The sequence below is a fragment of the Oryzias latipes genome, chromosome 20, assembly GCF_053564925.1.
Source record: "Oryzias latipes strain Hd-rR chromosome 20, Olatipes_Hd-rR_3.1".
NCBI lineage: Eukaryota > Metazoa > Chordata > Actinopteri > Beloniformes > Adrianichthyidae > Oryzias > Oryzias latipes.
Window position 1 is genome coordinate 6,184,250 of NC_136256.1, and position 16,768 is coordinate 6,201,017.

Here is a 16,768-nt window from a genome sequence, read left to right on the forward strand (position 1 = left end):
GAAATCCTTGTTGGGAACGTTTACTGATTCAAACTCAATTTATCGCTGACCGATTTTGAACATCTATCAACGTCAAGTACAACACTTTTTACTGCTGCTTTGGTGCAGTAGAAACATGCTGCAAGGCGGTTACTGGCAACAAGACAGCTAAGACGGTACTGATGAGTGTTTATGACATGAAGATCGTTGAAAAAACAGTGTGAGCACGTTAAAAGGTGTTCCCTACTCTGTTTACATATTGTAATGACTGGTAAATTCCCACACGCTGTCAACTCACGCACGTTGTAAATTCCACGCATGCAGTAAATTAACACACAGTAATTTCACAAATCCGGCAAATTCACACGACTGCAGATTTTAAGCAGAACTTTCAGTCCCGTTTGTTTCATAGTTAAGAAATTCATCGTCTTTGGTTTGTGCCTCATAAAACTTTAGCTCCACTCCCATGAATAGCAGTTATAAACTGTGAGACAAAGTCTAGCTGCGATTCTTGTTTGTAGATGAGAGATTTTATGACCCATGTCAGGATCACAGTCACCAGGAAGCAAGAACGTTCAACACGCTTGACTGGTTAGACAGATGACGTTTATGTTTGAGCCTCTATACTTGATCCAGTTGGATGGAATGAAAACGTCTGGAACAAAGTGTAGCAAATTTGCAGTGATTGGAGAAAGTTGCTGTGTTGAAAAAAATATGGATACATTTGCAATGAGATTCTGAAATCTTGGGACAATCTTAAATGAAAAATGCAGTCCCAATTTGACCGTTTTTTCCCCACTGTGCAGGAGGTGATGTAAGAACAAAGTTTCCCTTTGCTATCGCCTGCAGACACACAAAAACATGGCAGCTTGGATTGTACTCACTGACGAAGCCCGAGCCAGAACTGGGGGGGTTACGTCGCACCAGTTGAGGGTTTAGCTTTCCATCCTGCCGAAAAGTTGAGTCAGCACCCCAAACATTAGATGGGTTTCAATAACAGGCCACAAGTGAGTGTGGTGGGCTGTCTTACCTGTGGCACCACCTGAGGAGGTTGAAGAGGCCCCTCAGGGCCAGGGGCCACTGGAGCCTGCTGGAACCTGGCATTAGAGAACAAAGAGGTTTAGCTCTCAGTGCAAAGTCTGAACAACATCCTGGAGAATGGTGGTACCTGTTGATGACCATAGGGTTGAGGCCCAGGCTCCCCTGACTCATCACCTTGTTGATGCCCTGCAGAGCCAGCATCTTAGCCTTCATGATGGGGTCTGGTATGGAGTCAAAGTCTGCTGCAAGAATAAAACATACGCCTGGTTCTGGGACTGGTGCTGAATTTGATCTCCGCCTTGCTTTATGAAATAGACCTTCAGGAGGGGTCCAGGTCAGACCCTGCTCAGTTCTTACCCGTGTTGGGCAGCACAGGCTCAGAGGCAGGCTTCTGTCTGATCAGGGCCTGCATCTGCTTTTGCTGCTGTTGCTCCTGGCGCTCCTGGTCCAGCAGGTCCTGCAGGAGAAGCGGTTGCTCCTCCAGGAGCAGAGGCCTGGCTTTGTTCTGGTTCTGTGACTGCGTTTGGGCCTGGGTGGAGGACGCTGGCTGGCTCTGTGGAGTCAGTAAGACGTGAGGCTGAACAGGCACTGGGTGGGCAGGTCCAGAGGTGCCACCCAGATTAGTATGCGGGTGGGGGGAGGGTGTAAAGGGTCTCTGCTGCTGAAAAACAGGTGGATGACCTGAAGACGTAACCAGAGGGAAAGTTAGGTGCAAAATTTGACCTCTGATGTATCGATAACAGTATAATGAGCTCACCTGCAGGGAGGGGGGCCCTGGCCATGCCTGTGGGTGGAGGCGGATCTAGGGGCTGGAGGCCTGAACCTGCAACTCTACCAGAGTGTTCCAGCTTGTCCTGGGTGGAGATGTTCATCGTGAGTATGAAGCTAGCTAACTGCTGACACATTCAAACACAAAGAGAAATGCATCGGATATGCCGCCCCCCCCCCCCCCCCCCCCCCCCCCCCCCCCATACCTTATTGACAACCCCAGGAAGTCCAGTCTCTACTCCTTCTCCTCCAGGGGGAGCAGGACCCCGCAGATGTTTTGTAGGAAGCTGAGCTGCTGAGAGGACGCTGCCACTTTCTGTCTTCATAGCCCCCTCCCCTTCCTGCTTCACCTTCTCCGGCAAGTGGGCGTGGCTCTCAGTTCTCTTGGAGCTGCCGCTGCCGTCTCTCTTTTCTCGCCCCTCCTTCTCCTCCACTGGCTCTCCAAGGTCCAGCTCCTCATTAACCATGTCCATAGCATACGCAATCAGGTCAAACTTCCCAGACAGAAGGAAGTCATCCAGGTGTAGGTCATTTGGCCCAAGGTCCAGGTCCTCTTTACCTGTGAAGATCAGAAACACAATCAGCTTCTTCCTCATGTTCACCTAGCTCCAAATATTAAACCAAGCTGTTTGTACCATCTTCAGGGTCCAGGTTTAGGTTCAGGTCAACCAGATCTTTCACTTCCACATCCTCCAAGTCCTTTACAGCAGAGTCCTCCCCATCCAGGTGCTCGATCCCATCAGGACCAGGCATCGTCGTCTCTCCACTCTGACCAAGAGCCACAGAGTGAGCCATGTGCTGCTGGCTCAGCTGTTCTATTCCTCCGCTCATCACCATTTGCTGGCCAAGCATGGTGTCCCCCAACCGGAGTGGACCGTGACCAGCTCGGACCATGGCAGTGTGGGGGTCTCTAGGGTTAAGGAGTGGGCCCTTGAGGTCTGGAGTGGCAGAAAGGGGAAAGGGCAGCCTCAGGCGGCTCTCTGGAGCGCGGTGTCGTAGTTCTATGTAGGGCATGTTGTGCTGTTGGACTGGGTGGGGGCGAGGGATGAAAGGCTGGGGAAGACCTAAAGGGAGAGAACCAGGTTCAGGACTTCTAATCTGTGTTTTCCAGATTATTAGTAGGTGGCGCTGTTCTGACCTGGCATCATGTTGGTGCCCATCATTGGGTGAATATTGCTGAAGTCCGCGGGCCTCCTCATCTGGACAGGATGCCCTTCTGCCTGACCCTGGGGGTGATGCAGTAGAGACTCCTGGACACCTGTTAAAGCTCCAAATCTGGACAACAGCAAAGAACAATTGTAAAAACTGAAGGTCCCACAAGGTCTGGAACAGGCTCTGCTCTTCTTCTTACCTCACATCTGGTGGTCTAACAGCCAGCTCTCTGGGCATGCTCTGCCTTGGGAATGTATCCTCCATTGAGGTGAACCCGCTCTGCTGCTCCACTGGAAAACGTGTGGGGAATCTGGGGGTAGGAGGCCCACATGGCCTCACCGTGCCAGGGTAGGGGGGTGGAGGACGGCCAAACCCGGCTGCTGTAGGAGCGCTGGAGGAGTTGTCCTGACTCCAACTATGAGGAGCAGGGGGTTCCTGCAGAGCTTTCTCCTGTCGCAGGGCGTTCTTCTGCTGCTGCTGCCACAAGAGAAGTTGCCGGAGCCGCTGACGCTGGTGATGGAGGGTGGGGAGACAACAGAAGAACATCAGAACATTTCTCAGACAGGAGTTTTAAACAAATATTTAAAGAGGTCCACTTGAAAAACATTTCCTGAAGTTAAGGTCCGGAAGAAAAAAAATGATGTCTAAATATTCAGTGTAATATATTTTTAGGTAGGAACAGGAACACTACCAGGACAATAGCAGGCATCACCAAGAAAACCAGATGAAAGGAGGCTCCACGAGCCCTCAAAGCTTCTTCAAAACAGAATGTCCATATGAGCAAACGTTTGAAGTTTTTCATTCTATCAGGATTGCATTTCAAAACTGGAAATTCCAGCTTAATTCAGCTGTTTAGTAGGAAACATTCCTGTGTCCCTTTTACAAGTTTCCTCACATCAGAAACTTTAATTGATTGAATTTTCCCTTACTGTCAAAGTGGATGCTAACAACAGGACGCTAACTTCAGCTGCGTCCAACTTTAAAGGTGTGATGGATAAATAAAGCAAAATAAGATCATGTAACTGTTGTAATACTGGTTTTCTCTAAAAAATAATATAAACATGAATCTGCATATGTCTGCATCTTTATTCTTGTGCTATTATCCGAGACCTTAGAGAGTCAGTCGCCGCATATTATGCAGAGCGACCAGGTACGTGGAAACAACTGTCTCCAGAAATTCTTACGTCAAGGAAGACTCCTGGTTTTGTCTGTAAACAGCCGCTTTACGTTTCTTTGAAGTCGCAGGCTCTTATTCAGTTTCCTCACTGGCTCTTTTCTCCCTAAAGAAACTTTCCAAAGACTATTTGTTTGGCTTTTGTTAAACTTTTGCTTTGGGCTTCTAACTTTGCGTTTTATGTCACGTGACGCAACAAGACAGGCGGATGCGGTGAACAGAATCCGGTGGTTTTCCTAAATGAAACTTCCTTCTGAATAAAAAAACAAACCAAAAAAAGCAGCGTATGCCTTTTTTTTCTTGTCTGCGGTGCGGTACTGGCTTGCGGCCTGGAGGTTGGGGAACCCTGATTTAATGGGAACAGGCAGCACATCAAAAACAGCAAGTTGGGGACACCCAAAACGTCAAAAAGTGAGGCGGAGGGAGTCCCGAAAATACATCCATGACCAGTTGGGAGTGAGAATGTGTTTGTTGCAACGACAACAAGAGCTGCACCATTTAAAAGCTGGGCGCCCATCGTATTAGTTTTGAGTCGAGACCAGATCCAGGTCTGGGTCCGGATCCGGACCGCTAGTTAGTGACCCCTGCTTTAGGAGCTTCTAGATGACCATGTTTCTTCCTCAGAGGGCCTCCTACCTGTCTGAGCTTCTCCTCCGAGTCTGCAAGCACACTCATTGGTCCATCTAAAGAAGGAGCAGCTGACATCATATTGGCTGTTTTTGACTCAGTCTGGGAGGAGCCTCTAGTCATGTGACCCTGCTCAAAGGGGTCCTGACCGGGGTTTAGGCTGGCCTCATCGGGGTTGCCCAGGTGCTTTGGGGTCCTTGGAAAGGAGTCCGGCTGTTTTCCAGGAGAACGCTGTGAAGGGCAAGAGGAGTGGCTGTAAAGATGACGGTCTCCAGCAGTGGCATCAGATTGGGAGCGCTCTCTTACCTGGTGGGGGGTCGGTGTGAAGGCCCCTGGCTCTGTAGACAGTCCAAGAGTCAGGGGGGAAGTACCACAGGCTCCATGCTGGGGAAGAAAACTCTCCCCTGCAGTCTGGCTGAAGGACTCCTGGCTCTTATGGGAGCAAGGTGTGGAGGGCTGCTGTGTGTACGGTTCAGTGGGGGGCCGTGGCGTCCCCACGGGCTGGCAGTAGGGGTCAGAACTGCGCTGGTTTACTGGAGAACGGGGAATGCGGTCTGAAGGGCGGGGAGTCCCAGGGTTGGAGGCGTAGGGTTCTAGAGGTGGGTGTGAGGGAGACGGGCGTTGGGTGGCTGGCTGCTGATTATAGTGGTCCAGTCTTAGTGCAGGGGGGGTGGTGAGGTAGGAGGGGTCAGAGTGAGAACGCGGTGTCCCAGGGGTCTGGGGGTTGCTGTAGGGATCTGGCGAGGGCCGGGAGCTCAGAGGAGACTGTTGGGAGAAGGGATCGCTACAGTCCGGGCGGGGGGTTCCAGGTGCCTGAGAATATGGGCTACGGTGGGGGGAGCCCAGTCCTGAGAGGGGGCTGGAGGGGAAGGAGAGGTCCTGCTGGGGCTGTGCAAGAGAGTAACCCAGATCTGCAGGTCGGGAAGGGTCCCTCCTTCCTCCTGCTGTGCTGCCCAACACCTCCTGCTGAAGCTGCAGCTGGGGGGGCATGGGGGCTTTGAAGACATCCCCACGTGTGTTCGTCCTCTGGTGGGTGTCCAAAGTTCTGATCCCAGAGGAGGGGCTTAACATACCGGACCTGCTCTGCTGCAGACCTGTAAGGAGGATGAGACAAGAGGAGTTACCAAGAGAAGAGGGAGGGTCTAGAAAGGAAAAAGCAACCGGTGGAGATACCTGTCTGAGGGCCAGGGACCCGGGGGGCATCTTTGGAGTCAGGGGACGGGATAGGAGAGTTCATGGCATCATGTGATGGGGAGGAGGTGAGGGAATTTCCCCGTTGCTGGAGCTGAGGGGTTGGAGCTGTTTGGGGGCGAGGGGTCCCTGGTACTTTACTATAGGGATCCCAAGGCGAAGAGGGGCGTGAAGATGGCGGAGAGAACATTTGAGGGGAGGAAGGGGGCTGATGAAGAGGAGAGGAGGCATGTGGTGAATGAGGGAGCGAGGACAGCCCTGATGGAGCGGGGGCTTGTGGACGGAGGAAGACATCATCTGCTGGAGCAGACCCCCCCTGAAGGTTGGGGTGCTGCCTGCCTCCTGGTGGTAAATGAAGGGGGGAGGTGCTGTCTCCAGAACCAGATTGATGGGTGTGGTCCAATAAGCTGCAAGACTCTGGCGACAGACAGTCGGGGCGCCGCTGGCTGCTGAGGAGCTGCTGCTGCTGTCGCTGCTCGTTCTTCACCTGCTCCAGTTTCTGTGTCGCCTCCATCTTTGCCAGCTGTTTGCTCTTCTGACGCATTTGCTGAGGAACATAATATGACATATGAAGAGACCTCAGGTGAGAAGTAGCGGTGCGATGGGCCATGGCTGTACAGAGTACAAGCCCCCGTGCGGCACACATGCGCACCGTAGACGTTATATTAAATATATGTTTTGAATGGGGGCGTAACGATTTATTGATTTCTATTCCTACAATCCAACCAATCTGTCTGAAGCAGAATCAATCGCTATAAGTTAAAAAAAAAAAAAAAAATCACTTAAAAATGGATTAATCAATATGGGAAAATACCATATGAATTGAGACATGTGGTTTTTTTTTGCTTTAACATAAAAACCACCAAGTGCATCAGAGTGGACAACACACATGTGATGACAGCAAAAACGGATCAGTCCTTCATTCCAGTCCAATGCGTTGAAACACTTTGAATTTAGCAAAGACAAGTGACCATAACAAAGGAGAAAGGGGGTATAGCAATACCATACCTTAAGGATTATTATTATGCAGCACAAATAAGACCACCTGTAGGTCTTTCCGATGCACAACTTAGGGCAAGGTGGAAGGTAATAGAAGAGGAAAAACACACAGAACCTCCCATACAGACTAAGATAGCAAATAGTTAATATATAAATAACCTTTACGAAAACCCATGGCTAAAAATATCACTAAAAATATGGTGGAAAATAGTTAAAAACTGTAATTATGAGGGGGCAGAAAAGGTGCTGCCATGGGGAGGATACGACACAGATTTCAAACCAAACAGGACGGACTCAAGATTTAAAATATGGAGGACAACAGGAGTCACAGCATACTGCAACCTAATACAGTTTGGAGAACAGGTTTTTTTTTAATACTTACGCCATAGACTGAATGGGATCCTGGCTGAGGGATCAGGAAAGTTAGACAATGACATACTGAATGTGTTTACAACAGCCTACATATCTGGGAGCGGACGAAGAATAATATCTGGACTAGAGCTGTGACGGTGAGGGATTTTTGATCACCGCGGCGATGAACCAGCAGGGGGCGCGGTGTCCCGGTTAACCGCAACCATAAACAAGTATTCTGATTTACTGACTGAAAATATACATGAGGTAAAACAATGTGTAACTTGGAAACAATGTAACAGTGGTGTAAATGTTGATTAAAAAAAAAAGACGTGACCATACAGTGTCCTAGAATGTTCTGATAATAATTATTTGGATGTGGAAAAACAGTAGTGGGTTGAACTTTAGGAACCTAAAATGTGAATGGATTTGACATTCATTCTAGTTTACTTGTTTGTTTGTACACATATTTCATTTACACTCGATCTGGAAGAAATCCAATGAATCTGGAAAACATCACCTGCACCGTTCAGTACCAGGTATTTCTCTGAATCACACTGGTTGTAGTTTTAAAAAAAAGGTGTCCTGGATCCATTTTAGGACAGTGAATCAGATTGTTCAAAATGAACTATTATTGACAATGAATCAGATCAACAACCACAAATTATGATGTGAATTAAATCCTTGTGAAAATGAATCGTTGCAGCCCTAGTTTTAAGGTTTTTCTAAGTAGACTTTTATCGTGTTACTTTGTCCTGTTTTTATCTTTTCCCTGATCCTAAAAATGATCTGAACAGTGACTCTAAAATCGTGACACGATTCAAAGAAATGTGATGTAAGGCCCTTTAGAAACATCTAAGTTGATTCAAAGACGATTTTGGTTCAGGAGGAGTGCAGGAGATGGTGTATCACTCCACCACCCGCGATTTTATGAGATGGCTGGTGGAGCAACAATGACTGAAGCCTGCTGCAGCTGAGCTGGCTCTTGCTTAGAGGGGAGGCTCACCTGTCTCATCTTCCACTCCTGTTCTTGCTCTGACTCTCTGGGCCTTAGTGGGTCCTTGAAGCTCATCTCCAGCTCCATGGAAACGGGGTCAAAGGCTCCCGGTGGTGGCGGCTGCGTCTGTTGCTGCTGCTGCGAGGGCTGAAGGTGTTTCATCGGGTCGTTCGACAGCTGCACCTTGTTGATGCGCTGTGCAGCACGGTTGTCCCGAGCTTTTTGCTGCAGAGACAGAAGGAGAAGGTTGAAACCTGGGAGTCACGAGCAGCGTTGAGCTTTCACAGAGCAGCTTTAGAAGCACTTCACACAAACGCTTTATGCTCTATAAATGTGAGGAGCCTGATTATAACTTCTAAGGAAATCATTGAAAATACATTAAACTGCGACAACTTCAGTTTAACACCGGGCATCCCTGGCATTAAAGGGGAGGTAACACTCACCACGAAGGGCGCTCTGTCCTGAGAGCTGGCCTTCCTCCACAGTTTAGCAATCTGCTTTACTCTGGTGGGCCAGTCTGAAACAGATGGGGGTGGGGGCGTTAGCTCAAACTGAGTTCTTTACCTAAGACAGGATTGCAATCAGGCAGAGAAGATGTTACTCCTGCAGACACGCAGCAGCCGATCAGAACCTGGAGTATTTGTGTGCTTTAGGGGTGTTCCTAATGACAATATATTTGATTTTATATACAACACACCTAAACAATTACTCAGTCTTTCATAACAGTGAAGTCCATGTAAATTGAAAAAAATGAACAACACAATGGGCAGCATCTGTGTGTTGTTTAGGCAGGACAACCTCTGCAGAAGCTGCCACTCATTCTAAATATTTATTGTTGTTTTAGCAAAGTGTTCTGAGAAGTTGATGGCTTTGGCGTGTTCAGGGCATAGGAAGCAGTAGTGCTAAACAGAACTTTGATACAAAGTTGGCTGTACCTGACAGAGCAGCCTGCACACAGGTGGACCAAGACTTTGGCTGCAAAACTGCTGTAAAATATGGACCAATGTTTTGGTTGTGCGTATTTTAATTTCCTGCTAATAGTGCAGATGCCTTGTATATAATTGTATTTGTAATGAGGGGCTGCTGGCTGGATCAAATTTGACCGTGAGGCACAGCTCACACAAACCAGTTTTACGACAAAATGAGTTATATCCTTTTGCTTCAACAGGTCACATTAAAAAAGTGCTTAAAGTGGATAAAAAAATCTAAATAAAAAAAAAGTTATAAAATCAAACATACAGTATTAACCTAAATGATTGGAAATATAAAGAATAACTCAAATGATCAGAATAAGAGTATCACAAGTTTAATATTAAGAGATACACATCAGGCTGATAAACTGTGTCTTAGGTTACGTAGTGGGTCAGTGACTGTGTACCTGGGTACTGCTCCTTCAGATGGGGGAAGTTGGTATTGCAGTAGAGCACCGGGGCAACGGTTGCCAGCTCTCCCAGACTTTCTTCTTTCTCCCACTTCAACATGCCCCTCTGAGCTGTGGACAGCCCGTCCTGTTCACATTCTGCTGCCTGACTGGCTGAAGCTGACGCTGGGGCGGTGCCCTGCACAGGAGTGGAGCCAGGGCCTTCTGGGTGAGCCATCCTGAAGCCAGCTTCTCCCTGAGGGCCACCGGGGATCATGGGAAATCGAGGAGCAGATTCCATGAGTCCATTCATGAGAGGCAGACGAGGAAACGCTGCAGGTGACAGAAGCAGCACACCTGAGTTGATTGTCGGGGTGCGCGTGTCGTTCGTGTGTGTGTGTGTGTGAATACCTGCAGCCTGTGTGTGCAGTTTGGTGACTGCAGAAGCATGTGCGTGCTGGTTGGGATCCGGTTGGCTGCTCCTGCTTCCTGGACTCAGAACAGCCGTGAAGACCTCCTCCACGTCCTTCCCCTCCAGCTCTGCACAAAAACATTTACCATGCGCTCATCTGCTTCTTCTTGAACTCCTGAGGTAGGACGGGGCATCGGGCTTACCTGGGATCTTGTAGAGCCGGCCGAGAATAGCGCCTTAAATGTAAGGAAGAACATAGTTAGACTGGAACTCAGTGCAGCCACGCCTTACTAAACAACTCTATAGCTTTATCTGCAGCCTGACAGTAGTAAGTGATTGATTTAAGGATTTGAGGACCTTCAACCTGACTGATGCCCGACTATACAGCAAAGGGGCAATAATCAGCCTAAATACAACATAAAACTCACCATCTGACACCATCTTGTCAAGTTCAGGACTCAAGATAGCATCCAGAGGCTCGTCCTGCGCAACCTTCAGACCACGGCTACAACCTCCAGCAGGGTCAGAGGTCAGGGAGGGGTTGTCGCTCATGGAGTTGATGTCAAGGCCGGCTGGAAGAGACAGAGAGGTGAGGCAGAGAGACAACAGAGGAGGGAAAGCAGCTGAGCGGGAAGCAAAGGAAGGAGGTGGTAGTGGTGCCTGATTGAGGAGACCAAAATGATTTTAAAGTGGAAGCACAGAAGAAGAAAAAGAAGGTGATCTGGCTCAAATAATACAAAGAGCAGGAAACGAGCCACACACTCTCAGAAAGCAAGGAGGGCCTCATAGCTGCAGACGAAGAGGAGTTCTGTGGAGCCTTACCAAACGGAGATGGGGAGCGCTCCACCTGGAACTGACCTGGAAACAAATGCATACGGTTATCTGCTCCCTGTTCCAACCCACACACAACACACGCACAGCGTGAGAATGATGGTGGATGAAACACGTCTTTACCTGCGTGTCCCGTGGCCAGGATGTGAGGGTCCGTGTTGAGGACGTCTGACAGATCCACAAGAGCTTCCTCAGAAATGGCTGAATGGCAACACACACACCATCATGACATACACACGCAAACACACAGTCCTGCAGGCCTAAACACAAGACTGCAGTATCGAAGTGTGGGATTTATAGAACAAAATTAGAGTTTTATCCTATTAGCAAGCATTAAGTGTCAGAAGAATCTAATCTCTAGAGATCAGTCACAAATTTTGAAAAACTAGCAGAACCCCGTGTGCAGGTCCAGGTCTTAAAGCCTCAGAGCGGCTGCAGAGCAGACTACAGATTCTGGCGTGCATTCAAAGCGCCAGTCGGTTTATTGTCATGCTTCTCTACTGCATGACAGAAATGTTGCAGTCTGCTTAAACCACAGAGGAACCGTGACAGGGTCTTCTAGGTTTTATTGAAAAATCATAAACAAGTCTTCTGGTCAGGCCGATGCAGGGAATGAGCCACAAATGAAAGATGGAGAAATGCTGGTAGTGAATGACCAAACTTACGCAGTGTTCCCTGCTTCCTGTTAGTTGCCATGGCGCTGGCAGAGAGTCCAGTGTGGAGGCCCTGTGACCCGTTAACAGGGACTTTTATGTGATCCGTCGCTACTCCTGTCTGGAGGCTTCCTTGCACTTCTCCCCCCACTGCTTTCTCCAACTGTCGACTGCGGTCCAGAAGGTCCCGCCCAAAGAAGGCCTCCTGCACAGATCGGACCATCCAATCAGATTACTGGATTCCCACGCAGACTCTTGTGTGCTTAAGCATTACCTGGAGGTAAGATGGAAACGCTTCCTCCAGCTTCCCCTTCTTCTTCCGATACCTCCTTTTCACTTTGTCCATCACGGGACCAGCACAGGGAGCTGTTTCCATGGAAACTTCAGCATCCAACATTCCTAATGGTTCAGAAGTTAGGGTTTTGTTAGCAGGTGATATTGACAGGAGGAAGAAGCCAAATGGTTGCAGCTGACTCACCTTCACCCTCCATGGAATCTTTTCTACACAGTTTCATTCTGCTCGGACCGGCCTTACCCCCCCGCTGACGCACCATGAAGCCCCCGATCCCTGAGACACACAGGCAAAGATGAAGACCGGCAAACTGATGTAATCTGATGGTTTTCTGTGCCCTGTTCCTCACCAGGCCTGTAGGGCTTCCTCTTCCTCTTTTTGCTGTTGTCACAGACCTCTGAATCCTTGGTGAGATCATCATCAAGAACGCGGTCCCGCTCAGGGCTGGAGTCTGATTTCATGTCACAATCCAACTCGCCTACAACAAAAGCAAAAAAAAGTCAGCTCTTCAGTCTGATGGTTAGAGGGGTAAGAAAGGCCCCTCCTGGCTGCTGGAAGTTTTCTCTCTCTTTTAAAAAAAAAATAAAACAGCTGAAATATTTATTTATTTCTATCCTGCTTGTGCTTTATTTGAGATGCCTGATGATGCTGATGCTGCAACCCCCACAGGCAGAGTTATGTCAAACCCAGCCTGAGGATCCACAGAACACTGCTGACCTCTGCCGTGTTCCTGCTCCAGGGACAGGTCTCCATGCACTGGAGTCTGCAGGACAAACACGCTGTTCTGGTTGGTGATCCTCAGCTTCAGTTTGGGCTTACACCTGCTGGAGAGGCAGAGAGTGAGCTGCTTCATCATCAGAGACATCTGCTCACCCGGGGAGGAAGGGGTGGAGCTTTACCTGCGATATCTACGTGGAGAGCTTAGAGGTTCAACTAGAGACTGCAGCTGAGAGAGCCCTGACTCAGTGAGGCACACGCCATCCTGAGTGTAGATCTTAGTGTCTAAAAACACAGAAACAGTGTCAGGTTGTGGTTCTGATTCTGCTGTTGACATCCACAGGCTAGCCAACTGACCCGGTTCTCTGATTTTGGACATGATGTGAGGCACGTGAGGACCCAGAGCTTCTGCCCTTCCTGTAACAACAACAAGTCAAGAGGAGGCACACCAACAATGTTAAGTGAAGGGGGCTCAAGTTACCATAGGTGCCACGCTCGTGTGCTTTGCACAGCGAGCAGTCAAAGCCCTCGTCGGCGGCCACCTCAACCTCGTCCTCCGTGCACAGACCCTGACATGTGGCATGGACCCACCTGCACACATAAAGACGATGAGCCAGAGTTGCATAAAGACCCAGAGTAAGTTTCTCAGGTTTATGTTACCTGTCGCACTGCTGGCACTGCAGGATGAGGTCATCCTCGGCATAGGCCTGCTGGCATGCAGGGCAGCGGCTCAGGCTGCAGCACGGCCCACACAGGCTGTAGTTCCTCTGCCAGTCAGAATGCACACCAGGGGAGGTGGAGCCACACTGAACGCACCACACACACCTAAGGACACACACATGCCGTCAGACAAGCCAGGCCTCTCAGAGACAGCATGACTGACAGCTGCACCCACCACTTGCACTTCCACGCTCCCTTTGGGACAGTGTGGAGGGGCGGGTCCAGGCAATAGGTGTGGTAGCTGATGTCACAGTCGTCACAGAGCAGTAGACGGCCGGGGTCGCTGGCGTCACCACAAGCCTCGCACACGGTACACTCCAGACAGCGCCATCCTTTGGTCAGGATCACCCGAGTAATCTGCAACCCACACAGGAATCAAATTACACTAGGCAAAACACACAAGTTTAGATTACAACTACTGAGCAGGTTGCACTAAAAAGAGACGGAACAAAGGATGTCCTTAAGATCAGTTATTGGATTACAGTAAACTGGTAATCAAATTTCAAACAATAAGTAATCAGACTGCAATGAATCAGTAATCAAAATCCAATAATCATAAAATCTGTAATCAGATTAAACAGAATCAGTAATCAGAGTGCTCACATAAAATGGTGTCATAAAAACACTGTACTTAAAGTAGTTAAGTTACTGCGATAGCACTGAGTATGGGTAAGAATTACTACAAAATTGTGTCTGGAAAAATCTTAAATTTATAGAATGAGGAATTCTGTTTTATTGTTCAGTTTAAGGGATACAAAAGGATAAAGTAATCAAATTACAGCCTAATTAAAGATAATTGTCTCGACAAAAAACTTTTGACTGAACAAAAGCAGATAAAGGGTGAAAGGTAAATTACCGTATTTTCCAGACTATAAGTCGCCCTTTTTTTCATAGTTTGGCGAGGGGTGCGACTTATACTCCGTAGCGACTTATATTAGAAATAAATTGAAATAAATACATTGTTAACCCTCCTGCTTGTTCATTTGTGAGGAACAGAGATGATGTTCCTGGGTCAATTTGATGTATGGGGTATGTTAAGTGTTAAGAGTATGTTAGGTGACTCAGAGAATCAGCAAACCTTTTTTACAGTAAGATCTTGAAGGCTAACAACATAACATTCTATTTTCCAATGATTTCATAGATTCAGAAATGCAATAAAAATGACAACTGTTTCTACAAATACAGGATGAAAACAGAGTATTAGTTGGCCAATGATGCTTCATGAAAGGAATAAATAAATAAGTATGAGAAAGAATTACTGTGAAATTATGAGATAAACAGTCTGCTATGATTGTGTCATATGAGGTTGTGAAAGTTATTAGCTCTTGGTCTCAGATTTTGTCAAATAAATTTCCCGTCAAAATGCGACTTATAGTCCAGTGCGACTTATCTGTGTTTTTTTCTACTTTATAATGCACTTTTGGGCTGGTGCGACTTATACTCCGGAGCGACTTATAGTCCAGAAAATACGGTATTATTATTTTAAATATGGCTAAACATCCATTAAATCCTTGTTCCACAAAAAGTGCTACAAAAATCAAATCAGTGAGATGAGTAATCAGATTACAGGGAGCACTGACCTTGATGTTGACGCAGTAAGGATGGTAACACTGTCCACACTGAGAACAGGCCAGCAGGCGGCCCTCAGCTCCCTGACCAAAGCTCCCACACACCACACACATGTCCTGCACACACACGGGTTGACGTGAGTGTCAGCTGCACAGCTGCACAGGTGAATGCTGGGGGATAGCCTCACCTGTTTGAGGGTGAAGTGATCTGAGGTGGAGAACATCACCACTGTGTTGTGCATGGAATTCTCCTCCTCCTCTTTGGTTTGGAAAGGCTCCACAAAGCCAGTCTGAAGCACACAGTAAAAACCCATCACCTCCTCTGACCAATGAGCAGGTGTTTGACCGATCTGAGCATGCTCAGTGTGTCTGCCTTACTGCTGTTGTCACAGCTAAACCGTCCATGGTCCTCAGTCGGCTTCTTCCTCTCCCTCCTCTTCCTCCTCCAACACCTCCTCCTCTAGACCTCCTTCTGCCAGGAAAGCCTGAACCACGACCCTGTGAGGGTGGAGGGGGGAAAAGACAAAAACAGAGGAGGAGGAAACAGGAAGAGATTGAGGAACAGTAGGAGCAGTGAGGGGAGCAGAAGCAAGGAATCGACATCCTCCAGAGACCACTAAAATGTAATGAAACAAATTCAGGATGTCAGAGGAGTTTCCTCATGTCCAGCAGGTTTACCCTCTTAAGACCTGCATCCACGTGCGTGGACATCATATTTTGGGTTATATTCCCACAGTAGTTTATTGTGCTTCACTGGGAGTACATGTGTAGAAGCTTAGTTCAAATTTTAGCTCAGGTCTTAAGAGGTTAAACCAGGAGCCGCTGTTGGTGGTGGGTGGGTGCAGCCAGATCTGTGGATCAACACAGAATCAGCAACTGATCTACCAGATCCTTTCATTTATTGAGCTGTTCTGGATTAACAGGATAACAGTTTAATCAGAGCCAACAAAGATGGTGCAAGGGCCCCGCTTTGGTTCAACTCTCTGGGAATGTTCTGATCCTGTTTCAGCAGATCTTAAGACTGCGGTCGGTAAGGTCTTCTCAACAGGGCCAGGGTGGGTTGTTAAACTGAGAACTCCTTCAAATTGATCGAATTAAAATGCAGTTAAGAATTTAGTGGCTTAAACAACATTAGTTTTGTTAATAGTAGGGCGTCAGATGTACTTGTTAGTTAACCAGCAGTTAGTTAGAGCCGATCTGAGTTCTTTACCACTGTTGAGCTCCAGAGAGGAGAGTCCAGCTTGGAGCTCTCCCACCCTGCCTCCCCCATGGAGTCCTGAGAGGACGAGGGGGGGCTCAGTGTCCTGCGACTGCTCCACCACAAACCCTGAGTTTGGTGGGAGGGGAGGATAAGATGCAGGAGGTCAGAAAGGGAGGAAGAAGGAGGGCAGGAGGAGAAAGGGGACAAATGCAGCAACATAAATGCAACAGGCAAAAAAACTGAAACAGCTGAAACACATCACCATGGCAACCACATGCAAACAAGCATCTGTTGAGCAGTCCAAACACACATGCTGTGCACGTGCAGGTGCATGGTCCAAACATGCCAAATGCACAGATGCAGTGTTAGTGACCAACGTCAGGAGGATGAACACGCTCCTGTCCTCCTCTGAGGAAGATGGGAGCTGTTGGGTTACTAAGGAATTGCCACCACCTCCTCTGTTAACGGAGGCAGGCCGATGGCTGACATGCTCCTCAGTTTCATATGAAGACTCACACCGGAGTTGAGTAAAGTCTACCAAAGTCCACTGAAACATTTGAAATCTGGACTTTAGCAGAAATCTGCTTGTTTTTAAAGAGTCACTCCAATGGAAATGCTGTTTCTAACATATTCCAGTAGCATTTTTCTGATGATTGAGGACATGTGTAAAGAAAATTAAGCTCAAAATTGCATTTCTGAATATTTCTTTATTCAAATTGTTGTAAACAAGAGCAT

General features: G+C 48.0%; 1 protein-coding gene across 11 annotated transcripts in view; it reads right to left on the reverse strand.

Moving 5' to 3' along the window:
• LOC101171448 (histone-lysine N-methyltransferase 2C) overlaps nucleotides 1–16,768 on the reverse strand; it is a 54,090-nt gene that overhangs the window by 15,331 nt on the left and 21,991 nt on the right. For 4 of the 11 annotated variants that reach the window (XM_078938281.1, XM_023950183.2, XM_023950185.2 and 1 more), the window contains exons 17-50: nucleotides 16,043–16,159; nucleotides 15,211–15,330; nucleotides 15,021–15,122; nucleotides 14,845–14,949; nucleotides 13,440–13,621; nucleotides 13,205–13,369; nucleotides 13,026–13,135; nucleotides 12,902–12,961; nucleotides 12,727–12,829; nucleotides 12,545–12,651; nucleotides 12,177–12,305; nucleotides 12,014–12,103; nucleotides 11,810–11,934; nucleotides 11,548–11,740; nucleotides 11,006–11,083; nucleotides 10,874–10,909; nucleotides 10,480–10,623; nucleotides 10,255–10,287; nucleotides 10,051–10,179; nucleotides 9,658–9,972; nucleotides 8,723–8,796; nucleotides 8,289–8,504; nucleotides 5,915–6,479; nucleotides 5,048–5,835; nucleotides 4,751–4,972; nucleotides 3,140–3,450; nucleotides 2,927–3,063; nucleotides 2,424–2,852; nucleotides 1,995–2,347; nucleotides 1,778–1,874; nucleotides 1,378–1,701; nucleotides 1,148–1,262; nucleotides 1,010–1,076; nucleotides 864–927 (exon numbers count right to left, since the gene is read on the reverse strand). In XM_078938281.1, the coding sequence (XP_078794407.1) occupies nucleotides 864–927; nucleotides 1,010–1,076; nucleotides 1,148–1,262; nucleotides 1,378–1,701; nucleotides 1,778–1,874; nucleotides 1,995–2,347; nucleotides 2,424–2,852; nucleotides 2,927–3,063; nucleotides 3,140–3,450; nucleotides 4,751–4,972; nucleotides 5,048–5,835; nucleotides 5,915–6,479; nucleotides 8,289–8,504; nucleotides 8,723–8,796; nucleotides 9,658–9,972; nucleotides 10,051–10,179; nucleotides 10,255–10,287; nucleotides 10,480–10,623; nucleotides 10,874–10,909; nucleotides 11,006–11,083; nucleotides 11,548–11,740; nucleotides 11,810–11,934; nucleotides 12,014–12,103; nucleotides 12,177–12,305; nucleotides 12,545–12,651; nucleotides 12,727–12,829; nucleotides 12,902–12,961; nucleotides 13,026–13,135; nucleotides 13,205–13,369; nucleotides 13,440–13,621; nucleotides 14,845–14,949; nucleotides 15,021–15,122; nucleotides 15,211–15,330; nucleotides 16,043–16,159 (6,205 nt within the window). The remainder of the gene's footprint in view (nucleotides 1–863; nucleotides 928–1,009; nucleotides 1,077–1,147; nucleotides 1,263–1,377; nucleotides 1,702–1,777; nucleotides 1,875–1,994; nucleotides 2,348–2,423; nucleotides 2,853–2,926; nucleotides 3,064–3,139; nucleotides 3,451–4,750; nucleotides 4,973–5,047; nucleotides 5,836–5,914; nucleotides 6,480–8,288; nucleotides 8,505–8,722; nucleotides 8,797–9,657; nucleotides 9,973–10,050; nucleotides 10,180–10,254; nucleotides 10,288–10,479; nucleotides 10,624–10,873; nucleotides 10,910–11,005; nucleotides 11,084–11,547; nucleotides 11,741–11,809; nucleotides 11,935–12,013; nucleotides 12,104–12,176; nucleotides 12,306–12,544; nucleotides 12,652–12,726; nucleotides 12,830–12,901; nucleotides 12,962–13,025; nucleotides 13,136–13,204; nucleotides 13,370–13,439; nucleotides 13,622–14,844; nucleotides 14,950–15,020; nucleotides 15,123–15,210; nucleotides 15,331–16,042; nucleotides 16,160–16,768) is intronic. The other 7 variants (XM_078938280.1, XM_023950186.2, XM_023950184.2 and 4 more) reach the window with 6 other exon arrangements.